The following is a 24,636-nucleotide window of genomic DNA, read 5'->3' as shown; positions in this document are numbered from 1 at the left end:
ATGATTTTTACACTGGCGTGTGATGGGAGCAGATGAGGCTGGGCTTTGAATGAGTGTGGGTGGAGAGAAAAGAGGTTATGAGTGTATGTATAGGACATGCAACACTGAAAAGGAAGGGGGGTTTAGGCTACCTGAGGTCCATGGAGGGTCTGGTTGGCTGAAGATGAAACAAGGAGCCAGGCCAGGTGGGGTGGTCCTCAGAGCAGCAGAGGAGCAGGCGGGAACTGCCTCTGGCAGGAGGGTCCATCAGAGGCTTGAGGTGCCTCTGAATCTGGCTGCAGTTGGCAAGCACTCCCTGGATGCCACATGCAGATGTCTTGTAGAGAAGCCAGAGAGGTGCCTGTGACATGGACCAGAATGTGGCAATGGTGTTGGGGATGTAGCAGCCATAGGATGAAGATAGAGCAGGTGCAGTCCCAAGAATGTTGTGCAAATGGGAAGGGAGTTTGAATGGATTACTCAGGGTCTTTGTTCTCAGCATTTAAGCAAAGAGGATGAGCACAAGTGGAATGATCTGAGGAACTCCAGGGGAATGGACTCTCAGGAGAGCGGTAGGTACTCTATATGCCAGTTCTAGAAAGTAGATGACAACTTCTTTTCCCATCAATTCCTACTGATGACTGACAGAGTGAGGAGTTTGACATAAGGAAGAGCAGGTACCTTTGGAGAAGGACCTAGGATCTCCTCTGAGTTGAGGAGCTGAGGAGGAGGGCCATGGCCATGGCCTGGGGGTCTTGGTTAGAGAGGCTGCTTATGCACTCCCCTGCCCTCATCACAACAGGGCCATGTGACCTTTGAGGATGTGGCTGTGTACTTCTCAAAGGAGGAGTGGAGGCTCCTTGATGAGGCTCAGAGACACCTGTACTGCAACGTGATGCTGGAGAACTTGGCACTTATAGCCTCTCTGGGTAAGGAACCTCATTTCCACACCATTGTCTTATGTGGGGCTGTGCTCTGCTCCTTTTCCCAAGGGTCTCTGTCCCTCTCAGAGCTGGGCCATGGGCACTGCTTCCTTCCCTGGTTTCTTGGCATGGGTGTTGTGTTTGCTGGGCCTGGGCTTTATGAAAACTCCCAGGGTGTTCTGCCTTGAAGCCTCTCACAGAAAGGTTTGGTTTCTGAGTCTTGTAGCCTGTCCTGCCAATGCATTTGGCTTTGTACCTTCTTGGTAAGGTGACTGTTCCCACTTGTGTCAGATGTGTCACAATTTCTGCCCCTCCTTTTATTAGATATTGTGTGGACCTTGCCTGTCTCGGGGAGTTACAGGCACTTGAGTGGTCATGACTGCCACACACCACTAGGGTGCTACAGTAAGCCTCTCCTTCAAGGTTCTTTGTATAATAAATTTTTGTTTTAGTAGTCTCATGAGTTGAGATACCCTGGGCTAGTGTTGTCTATTCGACTGCTGTGTTTTTCTATTCAAACTTACATCTTCCAGGTCCCATTTAGTTACGCAACTTGAGCCAAAGGTTGGAGGGGAGCTCTGGGTGCCTAACAGGGTGACAAACTTCCAAAGGTTAATGGAGTCCTGGGTCTGGTGAGCTGGAGCTATAAGAAGGCATGATGTCAGGACTGACTACACATCATATCACGTAAATGTCCTTTTTCATTTTCCTGAGTGCCAATAAAGTTATTTTTTAAAACTATTGTTTGAGTTTTGGAATTCTAAAGTGGTATGCAAGAGCTTTGCAGTCTTTGGCTTTAAATCTCTCTCTTGCTTATTTGTAGGATTTATTAAATGTACTTATTATATATACATATTAACTCTTTAAAAATTATAGATGACTCAATACCTTCTCATCTGCATTCTTGTTATTTCAATTTTTATGTTTTTTGTAATAGAAGCCTATTATTTTCATATAGTTTGTGTATATGTTTTGATAATTTTTATATTTGGCTTGAGAACTCTTGCTCTATCATTTCACAAATACGTTTTCTTCCATGATCTTGTATGAGTTATGTATTTTTTATTCCCATTTAAGCCTTCTTTATCTGAAATTAATTTTTCTATGATTAAGAGCAGAGATGAAAATTGGAGTTTAAAAGTTGGATACCCTATTTCCCCTGAACAATTTTTTAAGCAGCTATTTTCCAATGTTTTCTAGCACCAACATAGCCCAGTCTTGCAGGAGGAATCTAAATATGTGAGCACCTCTTTATAACCTTTAGAATTTACTCTGCTAGTTTTGAACTTGAATTCCATGCTACTATGCCAATAAGACACTGTTTTATTTTAAATTTATGACTTGCATTAATCTCTTATAGAAAAATCACTATGAGGGCAGCCCCGGTGGCGCAGCGGTTTAGCGCCACCTGCAGTCCGGGGTTTGATCCTGGGGACCCTGGATCAAGTCCAACGCCAGGCTCCCTGCATGGAGCCTGCTTCTCCCTCTACCTGTGCCTCTGCCTCTCTCTCTCTGTGTCTCTATGAATAAATAAATAAAATCTTTTTTTGAAAAAAAGAAAAATCACTACGAGCTTTTATATTAAAATAATTTTTGTATCTTCTATACATACTGACTTATGACATTTATGAATAGCTTCTAAAATTCCAAAATAATGTTGGGATTTTTACATTTATAACTGTTATTTTCAACACTTCACCTTACCAGTCACCCCCAAAATAGTATTTTAGCACAATATCTTAGTGGTTTTGCCTTGCAACACCACCAATCATGGCAAATTAGCAAATAGTGTCAACAATGGATATGTGATATCTACTTTTATATCTTTACTTTGTAGCCAATGATGAAGCATACTAGCAAAACCGTAGGCAACAGAATTTTGTTGTATATAATTCACATTTTTTATTCCAAATCTCAATGCTTTGAGTTTTCTTTTTTCCTTTGAGGTTTTATTTATTTATTTGCTAGAGAGCAAGAGAGAGCATGAGCTGGGTTTAACTGATTAAGCTACCCATGCGCCCCAATGCCTTGATTTTTCTTACTTGAAAATTTCTCCAAGATTTTCTCTTGACAGTCTTTTAGAAAGAAAACATATTTTTAAAAAAACACAAAAATTAAGGACTGTGTCTTACCTCAGTTTTCTAATACTTTGCATGGTTTGTAATCCTGCATCAATGTTTATGTTGAGAAATCAGGTTAAAGTGGATTCTTTTAATAGGTATATATATTCACACATATACATGAACAGCAATAATCCCGAAACCTCACTAAAATGTAGTGAGGGAAAAAAAAAATGTAGTGAGGAAGTTTCGGCAAAGGGAGCTCTTACGCATTACCACTGAGTCAATTGCAGACCCAATAGGAAGAGATACACTTGACCTAGCATATGGATACTACTTCACTATCCCAGCTGAAGAAAGAAAACTTCCCTTATCCTCCAACTCAACAACTCAGCCAATGAAAAGTCCCTCTTCTTCGAACTCCCAGTTTATTCCACGGGACTTGTAGTTTATAACAGCCTTCCCAACTCACTCCTTTTCTCCATAAAACTGGGAACCTCTCCTTTGTCCTTCGACTGCCTACGATTTTGCTGTAGTTTGTTTATCTTGGATTATAATTCTCTTTTATTCCTAAATAAGACCTTCTTTGGCTGGTAAAATAAGTGGCAGTTTTGTTTTACGGTTAACAGGTTTTGGTGTCTCAAAGACTCTAAGACTCAACCCGACGTGACTTTTCCATTTATTTATTCATGAGACACAGAGAGAGGCAGAGACATATAGGCAGAGGGAGAAGTAGGTTCCACAGAGACATAGGCAGAGGGAGAAGGAGAAGCAAGTTCCCCGCAGCAATCCCGATGGAGGGCTCGATTCCAGGACCCCGGGACCATGACCTGAGCCGAAAGCAGACGCCCAACCACTGAGCCACCCAGGAGCCCCACTTGCAATGGTCTTAATTTGTCCTCTCCTAGGGACCATTCGGCCATCAATCCGCAGGCGAGGGGGAGTGGCTTTTACCCCCACAGCAAGCTGAGGATTAGAGGAACTACATTACCCAGAAGACTGTGCGCCAAGCTTCCGGATCACAGTGACCAATAAGGGAGCAGAGTTTCCACGAGGACGAAAGACCAGGGGGTGGGAGTTCCCGCCTGTTTCGCTTGGAGGCAGTGTTTCCGGCCACGGGCTGCTCGTTCGTGCGTCTGGCTGAGGAAACTAGATCCTAGAGGAGCGAAAGACTTGTGTGCTTTGCAACGGAGCGGGTGTGAGGTTCCGTGTGAGCGCGGCTGCAGCGACCCACTTCGGGGCCTCCTGCCAGTCTCCGCCATTATCCCGCGTCCCCTGGCCCGGTTGAACCCGCAGGTTACTATGGCGACGGCCAGGCTAAAGTACCTGGCTCAGGTGAGAGTGTGTTCTCGGGACTCCTCCCAAGGAGGAGTCTCCTGCTCAGGACACTGCAGTCCAGGCTCCGGGTCCCAGAACCTGGGGCGTTCGAGGAAGGGGCCCCCATTTCTGGCCGCCAGTGGAATGTGTGTGGAAGGGACCGTGGGGGCGCCCGGGAGAGCTGGGGTCCCACTCCCGCTGCAGGGAGCAGCTGGGCGGTCGGAGCGAGGGCTCTAGGGACCTGGGAGGATGTTGAAGTTTCAGTCTTTCAAAGGCTCCGGGGAGCACGGACTTAGGGAGCGGGGGAGAATGCTGCAAAAGACTCGAAACAGTGACGCTAGTTTCTGGACCAGAACGCTGAGACGAGAAAACTGGTGTGAGGAGCAGGTGTCAGGGAGAGTTTAGGAGTTGGATTTTGGACATACTGTTTCCGAGATTCCCAAAATAGAAGTGACATACAAGCTCTGGTCTGGACTGGGGTAAGCTGGCTCAGTGATGTTCGGATAATGACAGCCTAAGTCTTGGAACCAGGACCAAGCCTGGATCTCAAATTTAGGATGGAAAATCTGGACCCTTCTGTGAGATAGGTCCGGAGATGAAGAGAGGTCTGGGGCTGGAGGGCAGGCAGAGTGCCTTGCAGATGGGAGGGTCCCGTGGTCCAGGGCTTTATGGGGGGTGGGGAGGGTGTAATGAGTTAAGGAGCCGTGCTGGGATGGAGATGGAAGGGAAGATGTGAGAGTGTGTGAGATTCTCTGCTCTGAAGACTCAGCAGACAGTCTATTCCCTGTGGAGTCAAGGAAGGGCCAGCCTGGCTGGTGGAGCAGCCCAGGCTGTCAAGATCTCATAGGTGCCTCAGCTCACCTAGGAAGTACAAGTTCAAAACGGTATAGCTTTAGCCAGTTAAGCTTATGTAAGCAAGTAGTAATTGATTAAAATGACAATATGCCTTTGTGATAAAGTGTGTGTGTGTGTGTGTGTGTATGATTTTGTTATGGACTCGGCTTTGTGATAAAATGTGTGTGTGTGTGTGTGTGTATTTGGATTTTGTTATGGACTCACCATATATCTCCTAAAACCCTTAGAATTTTCTGGGTGTTAGGAGTGTTTTTTGTTATCCTAACTGTCCCCTTTTATCACGCAGGAGTTTATTTTAATGAGATGACTTGGGGTGAGGCTCCTAGATATCCTCAAGTTGAGGCCGATCACCAGAAAGACTGGATGATTAGAAGTTTACACTTGGAAAAGCATGAGACTCTTAATCTTGGAGATGTGAATTTGAGCCCCAAGTTGGGTAGAGAGATTACTTTAAAATAAATAAATACAATGTTAAAAAAAAAAAAAAAAGATATTTCAATTTTTAGTTACCCCCCACCTCCCAGATGGGAGAGGAGTTGGAGGTATTGTTGAGCAGTGAGATTCACGGAGCCTCCAGGATGGTGAACACATTGAAATAATAGAAGTAAGTGCTGGGACATTGTGCTCACTGACCCTGATCCCCATCTCCATGGTCCTGGTACATACATAAAGGAGATAGTGACATGATGAGGCCCTTCTTTCTGGGCCCTTGGGTCATCTCAGGTGCAGGGTCCTTAATCAAGGTCAGAAGTCGTGTTGAATTGTCCCATTTCTCTAGTCCATAAGGTGAAATGATGAAAGGTTTCCTGGCACAAGAACCAGCATGTCCACATTGGAGTATTCACTGAACTGCAGAACTCCATTAAATCTGTTGGGAATAGATTGAGGGGCAAGAGTCAGTCCTCGAGTAGCAGCCTGAGGAACTGAACCTCTGTTGAGGGTAGTGAGTCCGTGGAAAGTTTGGAGCAAAGAAGGGAAGTGATCCGACTCAGGTCTAAAATTTTTTTTTTTTTTTTTTTTTTTTAATTTATGATAGTCACACACACACACAGAGAGAGGCAGAGACATAGGTAGAGGGAGAAGCAGGCTCCATGCACCGGGAGCCCGACGTGGGATTCGATTCCGGGTCTCCAGGATCACGCCCTGGGCCAAAGGCAGGCGCTAAACCGCTACGCCCCCAGGGATCCCCCGACTCAGGTCTAAACAGGCTACTCTGCCTGCAGAGTGGAGGATAGATTGTGGGGGTGAGGTAGAGGCAAGGAGACCCCAGTGGAGACTGCAGTCTTGGTGAAGGTTAATGGTAGCCGGATCATAGCACTGGCTCCTAGCTGGAGAAGATTGTTTTGTTTCCAGGCTATTTTGTAAGTAGGGGTGATTTTCTGCTGTACAGAGTGAGAGAATCTGGGATTACTCCAGGATATTTGGCTTTAGCCGGAAGTGTGAAAGTGCCATACCTGAGATGGAAGTCCATAGCAGGAGTATTTAACAGCAGCGCTATCAGGAGTTAGGTTTTTGCCATGTTGCATCTGAGCTATTGCAGGGATCCCTGAGTGGAGGTGGCAAGTGGGCATCTGGAAACACACATCTGGATTTCAAGGAAGGGGTTCAGGTTTCCTCCGTGGTGGCAGGCATATAGACCATGTCACATATAAGAGGATACACCCTGAAGATCATGTTGGCAATGCCATTACAGGGGAAGGATGGAAGGATATTCTCCATGGACTGGCTCACTTACTTGGGCACCTGGATAGGGATGGCTGTCATCACTAAGACATGAGGAAGTACAGTGACCATGAGTGTGTGTGTATGGGGGTGGGGGGTATAAGGGAACAGGCCTTCTATGGGGGTCCAGGTGGTGGCACAGGATTCCCAGAGGTTGGATGCAAGATTTATTGAAAGGCAGAGCAGTAATGGAGATCAGATGACACTGAGGAAGGCATGGTACTTTTTTCCCTCCACAGGTTGTTTTGTGACAGCTCTTGCTGGAACCTGAAGAGTGTCAGATGGTAACAGATTAGCTAAAGGGAAAAGGAGGTCAGCTGATAGTCTCTTGGGCTGCGGTAGGAGAAGTGGGACTGGGCTGTGAATGAGAGGAGGTGGAGAGAGGAAAAGTGTGACTGGTATGGGGACAGAACAAGCAAAACTGAGGAGGAGGGCTTAGGGGGTCTGAATTCTACACAGATTAGGTGGCTGAAATTGGAAGACAGGGCCAGGCCAGGTGGGACAGTCCTTAGAGCATTGCTGGGACTGCCTTTGGCAGGAGGGTCTATTAGAGGCCTGGGGTAACCCTGGATCCTGCTGCATTTGCCAGTCACTGTCTGGGTGCCATGTGCAGAATGGCATATGGGGAAGCCAGAGAGGTGCCTATGACAAGGACCATAAGTGGCAGTGGTATCGTGAGTGAGTGGTCTTGGCCTGGCATGTGAGAGAGGAGTGCTGTGCAAATGGGGAGGGAATGTGAGGACACACTGAGTGTCCTTGTACTCAGGGTTTAAGCCAGAAGGCTGAGCATAAGTGACATATGGGGCATGATCTGTATGATCCCAGGGGAGTTGACTGTGAAGAGAGTGGCAGGGACTCACTCTGTGCATCAGCCTAGAGCACAGACAGGTAAGAACCTCTCTCCCCATCAATTCTTATTGATGATTGACAGAATGAGGAGTTTGACATGAGGAAGAGCAGGTACCTTTGGAGAAGGACCTAGGATCTCCTCTGAGTTGAGGAGCTGAGTTGGAGAAGGACCTAGGATCTCCTCTGAGTTGAGGAGCCATGGCCATGGCCTGGGGGTCTTGGTTAGAGAGGCTGCTTATGCACTCCTCTGCCCTCATCACAACAGGGCCATGTGACCTTTGAGGATGTGGCTGTGTACTTCTCAAAGGAGGAGTGGAGGCTCCTTGATGAGGCTCAGAGACACCTGTACTGCAACGTGATGCTGGAGAACTTGGCACTTATAGCCTCTCTGGGTAAGGAACCTCATTTCCACACCATTGTCTTATGTGGGGCTGTGCTCTGCTCCTTTTCCCAAGGGTCTCTGTCCCTCTCAGAGCTGGGCCATGGGCACTGCTTCCTTCCCTGGTTTCTTGGCATGGGTGTTGTGTTTGCTGGGCCTGGGCTTTATGAAACTTCCAGGGTGTTCTGCCTTGAAGCCTCTCACTGAAAGGTTTGGTTTCTGAGTCTTGTACCTGCCTGATCAATGCTGATTAGCTTTGCCCTACCTTTTCTGTGTTGACTGTTTCCATTTGTGGAAGATCTGTGTCACAGGCTCTGTCCCCTTCTGTTTTGTGTACTGCCTGTCTTGGAAATTATAGATACTGACATGGTTAGTATTTACAGGCAACCCTAATTCTTTTTGCAAGACTGTCTTCAAAATCCTTTTAGTAATAGATTTCTTTCTTGTAGTCTATGAGTACAGTCACTCTGGGCCAATGTTGGCCACTTAACTGCCTTGTTTTCTCCTGAGGACTTCAATCTGCTGGGTTCCAGAAAATTGTCTAGGTTGAGCTGAGAAGTAGAGGAGAATCGTGAGTTCCTAACAGCTCAGATACTTCTCTAACCATAGGAAAGGAGATTAATGGGATCCTAGGCCTGGAGCAGTGGGAAGGCATGATTACAGGACTTTGTATATGCCATACCAGGAAAATGTCCTTTGCTCACAATTATTTTAGTGCCAAGACTCATAGCTACAACTCATTTCAGTCCTTCCTCCCCATGCTTGACATTTCGCCCACTTGTCATTTCTGCTGTGACTTCTAGTCCTGACTGTCCCTTACATCTGTGTCTCTCACATCTTTACCCAGTTCTCTCTCTCTGTAATGTTCTGTAGCATTGGCCTACCCTCCATATGTCATGACATGTGTGCATAGCCCTGAATGATTGACCACCAGCTACCCAGAGGCAGTTGCCTTTTTCTGGGGTGGGATACACATTCTTTATAGCACACACTTGTCATAAGCAGACAAGGTCCTGCTGGGAACCACTGGCAGAGGAGGGAGTTGTACCAGACCTGTCTTGCTGGCACATCACTGTATCCTACTTTCTTGCTAGTTTTGAGGCCTCTGTACCTTCCTTCCCCCCACACTGTTTTATAACCATCAGAGGCCTGGTACTACACAATGTCCCCTTCCTCCACCTGATCCTGGCTCCTTTGTCTTGAAAACAAACCCATGGACTCAGTCCTGGTTGTGTCCTACACACATTTGTAATGGGCTGTTCTGTCTCACCAAAGTCTATATACACTTCACCAGCATTTTTCTGCTCTTAGGTTGTTGGCATGGGGTAAACGCTGAGGAAGCTTTTTTTGAGCAGTGTGTTTTTGTGGAAAGAGTGCCACAGGCCAGAACTTCAGATCCAGGCCGATCTATCCCAAAGGTTCATTCCTGCAATATGTGTGTCTCAGTGGAGAAAGACATCTTGTACCTGGCTGAACACAAAGGAACTCACGCTGGCCTGAAACCATGCACTTGTGGGCCTTGTGGAAAACTGTGCTTATTCAGTTCATACCTACAGCAGCACCAGAAGCAGAACCATGGAGAGAAGGATCTTGAAAGGGAAGAGAGCAGGGCTTTGTTCATGAAGAACAAAATCCTTGTGTCAGACAGTATTTTCACCTGTGGAGAGGCTGAGGATGTTTCCTTGGGGACTGTGGGCCTTGTCCAGCACCAGACCATCCCCAGCAGAGAGCATCCACAGAGAGGCAAGGGGAGAAGCGCAGTGTCTCACACTCTGCAAGGGCAACACAGTGAACATGGGCAAGCCTCCCACAAAAAGGTTAAATACACAGAGCAGCAGAGTGCTCACACTGGAGAAAGCCTTCATAAGTGCAGTCAATGTGAAAAGTCTTTCATCTACAAAAAAAGACTTCTTGAGCACCAGAGAATCCACACTGGAGGAAAGCCTCATGAGTGTAGCAAATGTGGGAAATTCTTTAAGTACAAATCTAGTCTTAACACTGGAAAGTTCACACTGGAGATAGGCCTCATAAGTGCAGTGAATGTGGGAAGTCCTTCATCTATAAAAGTAGACTTCTTGAGCACCAGAGAATTCATACTAGAGAAAGACCTTATAAGTGCAATGAATGTGGAAAGTCCTTCATCTATAAAAAGAGACTTCTTGAGCACCAGAGAATCCACATTGGAGAAAGGCTTTATAAGTGCAGTGAATGTGGGAAGTCTTTCTTCTACAAAAGAATACTTCTAAGGCACCAGAGAATCCACACTGGAGGAAAGCCTTATGAGTGTAATGAATGTGGGAAATTTTTTAGACACAGACCCAGTCTTATTCATCACTGGAAAGTTCACACTAGAGAAAGGCCTTATAAATGCAATGAATGTGGGAAGTCCTTCATCCATAAAAGGAGACTTCTTGATCACCAGAGAATCCACACTGGAGAAAGGCCTTATAAGTGCAATGAATGTGAAAAGTCCTTCTTCTATAAAAGAATACTTCTTGAGCACCAGAGAATCCATACTGGAGAAAAGCCTTACAAGTGTAACGAATGTGGGAAGTTCTTGAGACACAAATCTAGTCTTAATCATCACTGGAAAGTTCACACTGGAGAAAGGCCTCATAAGTGCAGTGAATGTGGAAAGGCCTTCATCTATAAAAAGAGACTTCTTGAACACCAGAGAATCCACACTGGAGAAAGACTTTATAAGTGCAGTGAATGTGAAAAGTCCTTTGTCTACAAAAGCAGACTTCTTGAGCACCAGAGAATCCACACTGGAGAAAAGCCTTTTGAGTGCAGCAAATGTGGGAAGTTCTTCAGACACAGCTCCACCCTCTTTAAACACCAGAAAGTCCACACTGGCAAAAGCCGTCTCAGTGCAGTAAATGTGGAAATCTTTCATCCACAGAAAAATATTTCTTTTGTACCAGAAAATCCATATCGGAGAAAAGTTTCTCATGTAGCAAACATGAGAAAACCTTCATAAAAATGTTTGAATTCAATGAACACCAGAGAGTTCACCCTAGAGAAAAGCCATATGAATATAATGAATGTGGGAAATTCTTTAGACACTGATCACTGATCCACTCACGTTCAACACCAAAATGTTCATGCTGGAAAGAGGCCTTGAATAAGTGTAATGAATCTGGGATGTCCTCCATTTATAAAAGAAATCTTGAGCACAGAGAATCCAAACTGGAGAAAGAACCTTTGAGTACAATGAATGTGGGAGAGCCTTCAGCCTCAAGGATAGACTTGTTCAGCACCACAAAGTCCACACTGGAGAAAAGCCTTTTTGTGCAGCAAATGTGGAAAGATTTTTATTGGAAGATACTGCTTCATCAGGCACTGTGAAGTTCATAGTAGAGAAAGTCCTTAGCCACAAGGGAATGCACTGTCACCAAGTTTAACAACACACCAGAGTGTAGACTTTCCATGGGATTGACCAATTGAACCTTTTATTTATGAGGATCTCCAAATCACTACAGGTATCAGGTGCTTGCGACTGTTTCTTCAGCTAACCTGACTTTCGGATGTGCAGAGTGCCTCTGGCAGAAGGTATCTCTCTTCTACAATGTTGCATGTCCCCACAGCATCCATCAGTCTCCCAGTGTGTTCAGGGGATATAGATCTTTGTGCTCCAAATCCTGAAGGAAATTGTATGTAATAGCCTAATTGAGCTGCATGGGGTGTAGATGAGACCCAGCTTTGTTGATAGGAGCAGTCTGGGTTCTTGGTGGATCACAGAGGTTTCCTTCATGATGCTATTCTTTCATGTGATTCTCATGATAGATTTATGCCTACTCCAAGTGTCCCAGCTAGGAAACTGTTTGCCTCACCATTGACTGTTGTGCATTGACATGCATTGACAAACACCTTATTGTTTAAGTCACCTTGAAGTTTGGAGGTTATGTGCCCTTTCGGGTTAGGTTTAGGATAGAATTGTGGTTTCCAGTGTGAAGGGTTGAATAGCTTTTGTGAGTCATAATGTCAATATCAGAGGCATAGTACAAGTCAGAAAATAGTTCCTATTCCTATTTGGGCTTAATTTGTATTGCTTCTCAAGGTGTCCTGGGAAAGATTGCAGGGCTTTGTGATTAATATGTAGCCGTGCATTCCTGTGTCACAGAGTAGTTAAATGTCTAACTTAATAAAGGATAATCTAATGTGGTGATACCAGTTTACATTCTCACCAGAAAAACCATTACTAGAGTTCCAGTTGCTTTATATCTTTATACCTGGTATGGTCAGGCTTCCTAATTTCAGCAATGTAATAGGTGAGTAGTGACACCTTGTAATTTTAATTTGTATTTCCCTAATGACATGGTGTTTAGAGGTTTTTTCGTGTGTTAATTTCCAACCATCATCTCTTTTTTGAAATTTCTGTTTATATGATTTTCCATCGTAATTACTGAGTTTTGACATTTGTCCATGGATTAGTGATAAAAATCTTCTATTTTAAATATTTGCCAATATATTCTTCCAGTCTTGATTTTGTCTTTTCAATCACTGTTCTTGTGAAAAATTTTAAAAATTTTAATGAAGTCTAATTTGTCTGTTCTTTTACTGAATATCCTTTTGATCTTGTATATAAAAAAAAGTTTGCCAAATTTAAAGACATAATTTTTCCTGTTTCTTTTTTTTAAAGACTCCATTAAAAAAAAAATAGAGACTCCATTTATTCATGAGAGACACAGAGAGAGAAAGAGAGAGGGAGGCAGAGACACAGGCAGAGAGGGAGAAGCAGGCTCCATGCAAGGAGCCCGACATGGGACTCAATCCCGGGACTCCAGGACCACGCCCTGGGCGGAAGGCAGGTGCCAAACCACTGAGCCACCCAGGGATCCCCTTTTCCTATGTTTTTTTTTTTTTTTTTTTTTTTTTTTTTTATGATAGTCACACACAGAGATAGAGAGAGAGAGAGGCAGAGACACAGGCAGAGGGAGAAGCAGGCTCCATGCACCGGGAGCCCGATGTGGGATTCGATCCCGGGTCTCCAGGATCGCGCCCTGGGCCAAAGGCAGGCGCCAAACCACTGCGCCACCCAGGGATCCCCCTATGTTTCTTTCTGTAAGTTTTTTCTTTTTTTTTTTTCCTGATGTAAATGTGCCTTTCTCAGTTAACTTTTGAACATTTTTTTTTTTTAATTTATTTATGATAGTCACAGAGAGAGAGAGAGAGAGGCAGAGACACAGGCAGAGGGAGAAGCAGGCTCCATGCACCGGGAGCCCGATGTGGGACTCGATCCCGGGTCTCCAGGATCGCACCCTGGGCCAAAGGCAGGCGCCAAACCGCTGCGCCACCCAGGGATCCCTACTTTTGGACATTCTTAATTAAAAAAAAAAATTTTATATGGGAACAACTGGGTGGCTCAGCCGTTGAGCATCTGCCTTCAGCTCAGGGTGTGATCCCAGGTCTAGGGATTAAGTTCCCCATTGGACTCCCTGTGCAAGGAGCCTGCTTCTCCCTCTGCCTATGTCTCTGCTTCTCTCTCTGTGCCTCTCATGAATTAAGAACTAAAATCTTTAAAAAAAAATAGGGCAGCCCCGGTGGCGCAGCGGTTTAGCGCCGCCTGCAGCCCAGGGCGTGATTCTGGAGACCAGGAATTGAGTCCCGCATCGGGCTCCCTGCATGGGGCCTGCTTCTCCCTCTGCCTGTGTCTCTGCCTGACTCTCTCTCTCTCTGAATGAATTAAAAAAAAAAAAAAAAAAAAAAGGATACCCAGGGGCAGCTGGCTGGCTCAGTAGACTCAGTAGAGTCAGTAGAGCATGTGACTCTTGATCTCAGGGTCATGAGTTTGGTCCCCAATTTGGGCATACAGATTACTTAAAAAAAAAAAAAAAAAGTAAGAAAAAAAATATGATACCCATATTCATTTAAAAGATTTTTTTTTTCTCCCTTAAATTGGCTTTTGTATTTTCATTGAAGGTTAATCATTTATGTGTATGTTTATTTCTGGACTCTCTTCTGTTGTATTTATCTATTTTATTCTATACTTTTTTGTGTTGAATAATTTGTTTTTGTAATATGTCTTGAAACCAAGGTCATGTACTCCTACAACTGTCTTCTTTTTCAAATTTGAGTGGTCATTCTTGGTCTTTCACCTTTCCATATGAATTTTAGAATCCACTTGTCAATTTCTATATCACAAAAAAGCAAACAAGGATTTTGATTGAGACTGCGTTTAATCTTCAATTTAGAAGAAATACTGAATGTCCCAATCCATAAACATCATATGTCTCCTTTTACTTAAATCTTACTGAATTTTTGTTCATAATGGGGATTTTATTTTATTTTATTATTTTATTTTATTTTATTTTATTTTATTTTAATTTAATTTTATTTTATTTTATTTTATTTTTTATTTATTTTTAAGTCACCCAATGCAGGGCTTGAATCACAACCCTAAGATTAAGAGTCACATGCTCCACTGACTGAGTGAGCCAGGCGTCCCTCTTAGCAGTGTTTTTTAGTTTTTTTTACAGGCCTCACGTATCTTATATATCTCCAAGTATTTTCTACATTTGATGATATTATAAATGGTAATTTTTACATCAAATTTCAATTTGCTAAAAAAAATTTCAATTTGCCAATTGTTTAGCGTTATTATACTGAAATAGATACAAAGGATAGAAGCAATCCTCCTTAATTTTATAAATGATGTCTACAAAGAAACTCTTACAAATATTATACCTTATCATCCATTACTAAGATTGTCCTATGGGATTAAAACAAAGGGAAAATAAATAGTTGCTCCTTTGTCTTATTCAGTTATCCTGGAGTTCTAGTTTCATTCAGTAAGGCAAGATGATGGATATGTAACAATTGTCAAGGAAGAAATAAACCACCTAAAATATTTCCTGTGTTGTTATCTTCACTACAAGGCCATATATAGATACCCAGTTTATTGCCTCAACCCATTCCAAACTCCTAACTTCTTCATCACCCATTCACTGTTCTTCTTTTCTTAGGACCCATCACCTTCTATAACAGTATGCAACTCAATATCATTTATGAATTGTGTATTGTGTTTTCCATCAACTATGGAGTAAGTTCCAGGAGGGAAATTTCTTTTTTTTTTCTTTTTTAAGATTTTATTTATTTGGGAACCCTGGGTGGTGCAGCGGTTTAGCGCCTGCCTTTGGCCCAGGGCGCGATCCTGGAGACCCGGGATCGAATCCCACGTCGGGCTCCCGGTGCATGGAGCCTGCTTCTCCCTCTGCCTGTGTCTCTGCCTCTCTCTCTCTCTGTGACTATCATAAATAAATAAAAATAAAAATAAAAAAGATTTTATTTATTTATTCATGGGAGACACAGAAGCAAAGACATAGACAGAGGGAGAAGCAGGCTCCCTGCAGGGAGTGTGATATGAGACTCGATCCCAGGACCACAGGATCATGACCTGAGCCAGAAGCAGATGCTCAACCACTGAGCCACCCAAGTGCCCCAGGAGGGAAATTTCTATCCACATTTTGTGCACTGGTACATTTCATGTTTCTAGAAATGTGCCTGAAACACATGAAGTACATAATCAATGTGGTTTTTAAAAAGATTTATTTATTTATTTTAGAGAGCAAAAGTAGGGGGAAGGGCAGAGGGAGAGAAACCCAAGCAGACTCTCTGCTCAGAGTAGAGCCCAACTCGGGGCTCGATCTCATGACCCTGAGATCATGACCTGAGCCAAAACCAAGATTCAGGCGCTTAACCATCTGTACCACCCAGGCACTCCAATAAATAGTTTCTTATTAAGTTGGTATTTATATTTCTCAGTAAAAATATATCCATACACATATGTATGTGATTTTTTTTAGATGCTTTTTTTTAGATGCTTTTCTTTTTTAGAAAAGTTCTGTGTCCCAGACTTTTCTATTTTTTTCTTTTTCAGTATAAAATGTTAGTACCCATTGTCTTAATTTCCCTTGTTTTTAACTTATTCTTATAATTTTTATATTTTATAATTAGGACATGTTAGGAATATTGCCAAAATATCTATGTTTGAGTTATGAATTATGTTAAATAAGATATTTATATTATAAAAATGTGTTTACACATATCATCTTGGGCTATACGGTTGTTTCTGCTGTTACTTCTGATCCTCATAGTTTAGTAGTTTTAACTTTTGCTTCCATTTTCCATAAAATTACCTAATTTTAGTGTTATTTTTGCCAAATTTTAATTAAAAGGCTTGTTTTTAAAATTTATCAATACTAGTTGATTTTGTCAAAACAAGATAAGTGAAGGGCTTTAAGATACTTTGTAGGAATTTTTTGATATATGTATTCCTTGGATTCTTTTTTTTTTTTTTGGATTCTTTAATTGAAATATTTATCGTGAAAATTACAAGTTACATGTAGTTGTAAAAATTGTTACAGACAGATCCTTTGTGTGTTTTACCCAGTTTCTCCAATGGTGACATTTTCTAAGACCATATTACAGTATCACAACAGTGATATTTGCATGAATACTATCACTGATCTCATACAGATTCTTCTAGTTGTACACACGGTGTATGTGTGTGTGCGTGTGTGTGTGTGTATGTATGTGTTCTGGACAATAGTTTTTTACTTAAGAATATATTATGGAGAGAGTCACCTGGGTGGTTCAGTGGTTGAGCATCTACCTTTGGCTCAGCGTGATCCTGGGGTCCTGGGATCGAGTCCTGCATCCAGCTCCCCACAGGGAGCCTGCTTCTCCCTCTGCCTGTGTTGTGTCTCTGCCTCTCTGTGTGTGTCTCTCATGAATAAATAAAATCTTTAAAAAATATATTCTGGAGGAAAGTCCACAAAGTCCGTTGTGCTGTAATGGAACCCGTGTGTTCCTAAAAATCACAAAGCTGTGCAAAATCCAAAATAAAAATCACAGGGCTTCTAAAGATCCTCAAAATATCATCAGTAAAACATAGAAAAAGAAGATAGAATCCTAATAAATGCCATAGCACAGTTTTATACATGTTAAAAGTTTGAGAAACACATAAATACTTTAATACAGCATTTAATCTTAAAAGCCAGAAATTTGTTTGTGGAAGTGGGTTGCAGTAGTGAGTTATTCTATGAAGTTATGGAAGGAGGGTTACCCAAAATCAAATGGTTGCCTAAAATTCACCCTTCAGAAGTGAATGAGTTTGGCTCATAACACATGGTGAACTGGCATACTCCATAGATGTTTGACTTCTCTCCTTACGTGTGTTTTTATACACCTACGTGACTTGTTTCAGCTGGGTAGCTTTCTGCATTCTAGACTTTTCTTGTAAATGAAAGATGCATAAGTAAGCATAAAAATTTGCTTCATTCTCAAAATGCTCTATAATTTCTCAATTGTGTTGGGAAAAATTCTGAAATAATACTGACTGGATCAGTGTCTAGAGATCTTTACTCGTCTCTACAGTTACGGAGGTCTATTGTGTAATTGTGTCCTCATTCATTCACCTGATCCTTAGAGATGATGGACCCTGAGGCTATTTCTTTTTCTTTTTTTTTCTAATTCATGAGAGACACAGAGAGACACACACACACACACACACACACACACACACACACACACGTGGAGGGAGAAGCAGGCTCCCTGTGGGGAGCCGGATGCAGACTCAACCCCAGGACCCCGGGATCATGCCCTGAGCCAAAGGCAGATGCTCAATTACCAAGCCACCCAGGCACCCCCCTGAGGCTATTTCTAATGCAATTCTTCAGGGAATTGTCTTTGCACAATTAAGCACAAAAAAGCATATAGTGTTAAACCATGCCTCAAGTGAGAAAACATGAGTTAGGAAAAGCACAGAAAATTACTCTATAGTGATAGTAAGATTTATTTTTGCTTTTTTTCCTACTAAGTCCACTGACTTTGAAAAAATTCAACAACCCTTAGACATTAATAAAATGGATTCTGGTAAATTGGAATTGGGGATTATCTTCCTCACTCAGACTGGAGTTGGGATCCTAGGAAATCCATCCCTCCTTTGTTTTTATACATTCTCTTTGTTCACTGGACACAAGTTGAGACCCATAAACCTGATTCTCTGTCTGGTCCTAGCCAACATTGTGGTCCTTTTTTTTTTTTTTTTTTTTAAAGATTTTATTTATTTATTTATTCATGAGGGACAGAGAGAAAGAGAGAGGCAGAGACATAGGCAGAGGGAGAAGCAGGCTCCATGCAGGGAGCCCAATGCAGGATTCAATCCCTGGACTCCAGGATCACACCCTGAGCCAAAGGCAGATGCTCAACTGCTAAGCCACCTAGGCGTCTCTGTGGTCCTTTTTTCCAAAGGGATCCCTCAAATGATGGTGGCTTTTGGGTCCCAGTATTTCCTGGATGATGCTGCATGTAAGTTTGTTTTTTATGATTACAGAGTGAGGTGAGCACAGGGGTTTCCTTCATTGCTGTCTCAATGGCTTCCAGGTTATTAAGCAGGATCTAGTCTTTGTATTTGGATGGAGCTCAAGATTAAATCCACCAAGTTCATTGGCTTCTGTTTCCTCTGCTGGATTCTGCATCTCTTGATAATTTCATATATTCGTATATTAGTGAATGGTCCATTAATTAGCAAAAACAATAGTGTAAAAATAAATGGATACTATTCCTAGAACATGGTAGGGAGATTTAACCTACTATATGCAGTCATATATTTTCCCCCTGACTTAAATAGATGTTAGAACCCTTCGGTGGATTGAAAATGAGGCTGACAGAAATGATAGGTTTCTGATGCTATCCTTTTATTGATTGAGATGCTGATTTAAGAGTTGTGTAGCTTTTGGGAATATTCACTGAGCTTATAATTATGTGTTTATTTTGCAGAATGCCATGTGTGTCATACAAGACTGGCACTTTGACTCTCCATGTTTGTTCTTCACTTTCATTCAAAGATTTTCCTTTCTCTCTAAACCCACCTCATGATCTGTGGCTCCCTCATGTTTAGCTGATGGCTTCAAGTCATTCTTCCTTCAGAAAAAAGGATAAAGAGTACCTTCTAACTGTATCCCCATCCCCTACTTGAAATGGGTCACCACAGGACTCCCATTCTCTCTCTTCTCATCATCACAATTTAAGAAGGGCTTCTGCTCCACCTCCCCAAGTGGGCTCTGGATCCTACCTTTTCTTGACATCTGAAAGGTTTCAACTCTGCTGTTTCTACTTTATCTCTCCTCTGTCATCTCCCATCAGCATCCAAATATGGTCTCATATCTATTCCTCTGAAAGAAAAACACTCTTGCCTCCACCACAGCTCCATTCCATTCCTGACGTTTCCTGGCTCTTCCTTCCCCACTGCCCATTCCAGTTGGCTCTGTGGCCATAAAGACTATTCCTGTCAAAGTCACCAATGACTCCATTTTTGTCCAATGATTACTTCTGCATCCTCAGATCAATTAATTTTGGGGAGTTTTCAATAAGGTTGGTTGATGTTGCCCACTCCAGATTTTTCCCCATTACCCTTGATATTTCCTGAACCCCAGACTTATTTTTCCAATTCTTTACTTGACATCCCAATTTGCCTCTCTGATAGATACCTTTCTTTTTAAAGATTTTATTTATTTATTCATGAGAGACACAGAGAGAGAGAGAGGCAGAGACACACAGGCAGAGGGAGAAGCAGGCTCCACGCAGGGAGCCCAACGCGGGACTCGATTCTGGGTCTCCAGGATCACGCCCCGGGCTGAAGGCGGTGCCAAACCGCCGTGCCACTGGGGCTGCCCCCCGAACAGATATCTTAATGTACTTGAAATAGAGCAGTTTTCCCAGCTCTTATCCTCAAAACCGTCTCAATCATTTTCTGTCACTATGAATAACATCATCTTAACAGTTGCTTTATTGCTCTCCAAAAATGTGGCAATTTTCCATCCTTAATTCATCTCTTTTCCTGATCATTTAACCCATGTTTCAGTAAGTCTTATTTTAAATTTTTATTCAGAATGCATCATAGGGGCAGCCCGGGTGGCTCAGCAGTTTAGCGGTGCCTTTGGCCCAGGTTGTGATCCTGGAGACCTGGGAGCGAGTCCCACGTCAGGCTCCCTGCATGGAACCCGCTTCTCCCTCTGCCTGTGTCTCTGCCTCTCTCTCCCTCTCTCTCTCTCTCTCACGCTCTGTGTCTCTCATGAATAAATAAAATTTTTAAAAGGAATGTATCATAGACTTAATACTAAACAGCAAGTGACGTGGAGGAAAATCTTTGTTACCATGGTTAAGCAAATACTTCTTAGATAAAACAACAAAAATAAGTTATAAGAGAAAAAATGAGAAATTACACTTCTTCACCATTAAGATCTAATACTCTTCAAAAGGCTCTGTAAAAAAACAAAGGATGAGCCACAGATGGGGAGACAATACCTGCAATCACACATTTGGTAAAAGACCTGTATCCATAATATTTAAAAAGTATTAACTAGAAAACTCAAATATTAGGAAAATAATTTAAAATTATGGGTAAAAGATTTTGTCAGACATCTCTCTACAAAGAATATAGACCAATGACAGTTATGCACATATAACGTTCTGTGGAAAATGCAAAATGAAATTACTATGCTATACTACTATTTACCTATTTGAGTAGCTAAAACTAAAACAACTGACCATACCGAGTGTTGGTGATGTTGTGGGGCAATTGGAACTCTCATACATTGCTGGTGGAACATAACCTGGGACAATTGATTAAAAAAAAACACTTACCATAAAACCCTGTGATGTATTCAGAGTATTTACCTATGTGAAATAAAAATATGTATTCACAATTTTCATAGTGGCTCTACTAATAATTTCCAAAATCTGTAAACAAAGTTCAAATGGATCTCAGCTGTAAAATCTAGGCTGCATCCCTAGAGTCATTTACCATTCAGTAATGGGAAGAAGGAACTATTGACACATGAAACAACATGGATAAATCACAAATGCATTAGCTAAGTGAAAGAAGCTAGATTCAATGGTCTTGTGCTGTTTGATTTCATTTATGTGAATCTCTGGAAAAGTGAGTCTCTAACATTCTAGAGACAAAGATCACATATGGTTACCAGTGTCTGTGGATAGGCAGAGGCACATAGGAGCACAAGAGTTTTTGGTGTGATCCAACTATTCAGTGTATTGATTTTGGTAGTAATTACAAAACTATATGCTGTCAAAAACCCCTAGAGGAATATACAGAAGGGTATATTTTATAGCGTGTAATTTATAATTTAATTTAAAATTGTATAAAGGCAAAGAAGTAGCTATTAATACTTTAGACAGTGTGGGCATTAAAGAACATTCTGATAATGGCATTTGGCTAATAGCTTGAAGGGAATAGGCAGCAAGCCATCCCTGTAGGAAGAAAGTTTGTAGGGTTGGGCTAAGATATGATCATGTTTGTTCTTTAAACCTATTGCAAGAATTGAGGTGTTAATTTGTAAAGAAGCATGCATTGAAAGGTTTGGAAAGGGAAGTGACATGATTTTACTTGGGAAAGATTAGTCTGTCTCCCTACTATTTAAAGATTAGACCATGTATGAACAAGGAAAGTAGAGAGATCATTGAAAGACAACTATAAGAAATCAAGGGTGAGGAGATGGCAGTTGGATCAGTTATTAACATATTTAGTTGAGAGATATAAATAGATATTTTTGTTCTTTGAAAGTAAGTAGCACATGATTTGACCATGAATGCTATGAGGGTTAGTATGGTGGTTAAAGATGGCCTCCCGGTTGGTGTTTTGAGGAAGTAGGATAATGGAGTTATCATGAAGCTGGTGACTACTGGGGACAGCAGAATCAAGCCCATCTGGACATGCTGAATAGGTGAAGAGAGGTATAGGTAAGTTCCTGGAGGAACTGTGATGCACAGATGTAAACTTGAGTCATAAATACAGAGAAAATGTCCTTAGAAATGAGGCTGGTTGAGGTTCCCCCACTGTAGTGAGAAGTGTACATACAAAAGAAGTGAGATCAGAAATCTGAGCCTCACTTGGCACTCTCATTTGTGCGTACATTTGTGCCCCTCATATTCCTTCTATCCTTCCCCCTTGCCCTTTCCTGGCTACTTGATCTTGCACCAAGCCTCTTCTCATCTTCTGTTTTTGGCACTTTCTCTACCTTTGTGTTGGATTGTTTTAATCTGGCTCTGCCCATGAATGACTCATCATTTGTCCTCTCAGTGTCAACTTGGTTATCAGCTGCACAAAGTGGCTACCCATACCCAGAATACAGAAAGGAGCTCTTTTTTCCCTCCTTTCAGTTTAAACATTTATTCGGCTCCTTTCTCGATTTAACTTTTATTCCCTTCTGATCCTCTGTCTTCTCCCTCATTCATTTTATTGATACATTTAGAGCAAGAGGAGAACAAGAAGAATACGTTTTGTTAGTAGGTCTTTAGGCGTAGTAGTGAGTTGTGCCGTTTTCATTTCGAAAAAAGAACAATATATTTCAGGATATGGAGCAGAAATAAGCTATAGATAAAGCGGTACTGCTCATCGGCTTGGATAAATTACTGGTAATTTAAGCAGGAAAGATATTTTCCGAGGGAACCGGAGCCTGGCTTACCCTTGTCCACCTGCTTTAGAGTGGCCAACATGCATTCCTCCTCTATTTGCGTTACCACGACCCTATCTGGAGTCTTCTCTCCTGCCCCTAACCTAAGATTCTCAAGCTAACGAAACTGACTCCAATGCCCGGGGGCACTTACATTTGAAAAGCAATAGCATGATTTTTATTAGCTTCTAGCTACGGAGCGAACGCATTTTGTACAGAGTAACTCTGGAAGGCTATGTCCATTTGGATCTGTGTCCCTTTGGGGGCATCTGAAAGAATATTCTTTGGCCTCTGACGCAAGCTCGGCTTCATGGAGTCTGAAATAACACGTTTCAAAACACTTTTGCGATCGCTTGCAACAACGGACCCAGAAGCTTGGATATTGCTCTTCCATAAGGAGGCAAGCTCCAGTCTCTTCTGGGCGAGGCCATTTCCCCGTGATCTTCGCGGTGCTGCCTGACGCCGGGGAGGTAGTTATGGGGACATCCTGGACGGAGTCTGCAGAGCTGTGGGAACTACGTTACCCAGAATGCTCTTGCCTGAACGCCCGGTGGCGCTGAGCCAATGAAGGCTCAGGAGAGGGCACTTCTGCGCGAACACGTCATACTGGGGGGGCGGGGGGACTCCTGGCGTACTCTTTTTGGCGGTCATTTTGGTTTCTTAGGGTTTACCTTGGTTTAGAGGTACTACAACTCTGGTGAGGTGACGGGATCAGAGAAGGGGCGGGAGGAGGCGCCGTCCTCACCGCGCAGACTGGGGTCCACGGCTCGGCGACGCCTCCTAGGCTGCCCCTTACGGGGGTTGGGACAGAGACCCCCAGCCCGGGTGTCCGCCCCGCAACCCGAATCCGATGGCGGCGGCCGCGCCCAGGGTCCCGGCACAGGTAAACATTCGTCCCCGGGGCCCTCCCCACCCTCCCTCCACCCAGACCCTCAAGGCCCGAGCGCGGGACGCCCGCTCGCAGCCCTGCGGCCCAGGCTCCGGTGTCCGGGACAGGGAGGCGACGGTGGGCAGGGGCCCCTCGTGTGAGCGCCGGCGCGCTGGCGTGAGGCGCTGGAGCGGGCTGCGGGGGAGGGGCGGGTTGGGGGTGCGGCGGAGGCGGGAGGACTCTGAGGTCGGGGAACTGGTAGCCTGAAGCGGGGTCACGCCGGGATTGGCGGGCGGAGGTGCTGTACCTCTGTTCCGAGGGAGCCATGGATGGTAGTGAAGAGAAGAGGGACACGGTCTGATTGTTTTCAGTTTCTCGAAGGTTGCTTGGAAAGAATAGATTGGAAGGGTTTTTGCGAGGACAGTGAGGCCCCGGAAGGTGGCGTTCTCTTGCAAGGCCACACCCCTGGTAAGAGTCCTAGCTGGGGCACAAAGGTTAGACAGTCAGCGGAGGTCACCTGACCCCGGGGCTGGGCAGGCATATGAGGAGATCTATCTGAGCCCATGGATCCTGGCCATGATGATCTTCCTCTGAGGCCTGCCTCTTTTCACATTTCTGTGGCTGAAGAAATGCTCATGAGGCCAACACAGGTCAATGGAGGGAGTCTCAGTCCCTTACCTGTCCTGACTCCTCCCATATGGTCTCTGGAATTTAGGTCTCCTGGGACTCTGCCTGCCACTCTCCCAGCCCTTGTGTCTGGGGGCACTTGAAGAAACTCTAGGCACAGTCCTGAGTCTAGGCTGAGGATTATATGGAAGGATTCTTGTTTCTTGAAAGAGGTGTGGAAGGTTATCCTTGGAACAGTGCCAGTATGTGCAAATACTTGGAAGGTACAACTTAGCTGGGAGTGCCAAGGGAACTGAAGTTTCCTTTTTTTTCCTCATGGAAACAAGAGGACAGAAGGCAGGGCTGGAGTGGCTGCCTTTGAGGTCAGGTGTCAATTCTGGAGATAAGAAGTTTGATTAAGAGTAAAGTGATCTTACCAAGGTCTTAACAGGTGTCGTGTGGCTGGCTGCATAGTGGAGAATGGACTCTTAAGATAAGGGAGGGAGAAGGATGACCAGGAAGGAGGCGGCTGTAATAGGCCAGATGAGTATTGTTGGATGCGGGAAGGGGCATGGGGCTGAGGCGGGAGGACTTCTCCATCGAG

The 24,636-nt window shown here is 43.5% G+C and overlaps 3 protein-coding genes across 6 annotated transcripts in view; all 3 read left to right on the top strand.

The window, feature by feature from the left end:
* Positions 1–4,157: 4,157 nt before the first annotated feature.
* Positions 4,158–24,636, top strand: part of ZSCAN4 (zinc finger and SCAN domain containing 4) — a 94,059-nt gene continuing 73,580 nt past the window's right edge. Inside the window, exon 1 of the mRNA XM_072826213.1 lies at positions 4,158–4,297. The gene's annotated coding sequence lies outside the window, so the exon portion shown is untranslated. The remainder of the gene's footprint in view (positions 4,298–24,636) is intronic.
* The window catches only part of LOC140632141 (uncharacterized), a 29,607-nt gene continuing 9,131 nt past the window's right edge, over positions 4,161–24,636 (top strand). Inside the window, exon 1 of one of the 4 annotated variants that reach the window (XM_072824045.1) lies at positions 4,161–4,297. Coding sequence is in view for 2 of the 4 variants with exons in the window: in XM_072823867.1 (XP_072679968.1) it covers positions 23,409–23,441 (33 nt within the window). In the remaining 2 variants the exon portion in view is untranslated. Of the gene's footprint in view, positions 4,298–11,089; positions 11,637–23,151; positions 23,442–24,636 lie in introns of those variants that run through there. The other 3 variants (XM_072823953.1, XM_072823867.1, XM_072824112.1) reach the window with 3 other exon arrangements.
* Positions 4,165–12,778, top strand: LOC140632035 (uncharacterized). Its single transcript, XM_072823700.1, is given in 4 exon segments — positions 4,165–4,297; positions 7,971–8,097; positions 9,396–10,076; positions 10,079–12,778. Coding segments are annotated over 4 exon segments (1,827 nt in total). The 5' UTR covers positions 4,165–4,264; the 3' UTR covers positions 11,065–12,778.

This window comes from Canis lupus, chromosome 1, assembly GCF_048164855.1.
Source record: "Canis lupus baileyi chromosome 1, mCanLup2.hap1, whole genome shotgun sequence".
NCBI classification, from domain to species: Eukaryota; Metazoa; Chordata; class Mammalia; order Carnivora; family Canidae; genus Canis; species Canis lupus.
This window is presented reverse-complemented; position numbering and strand designations above follow the sequence as displayed.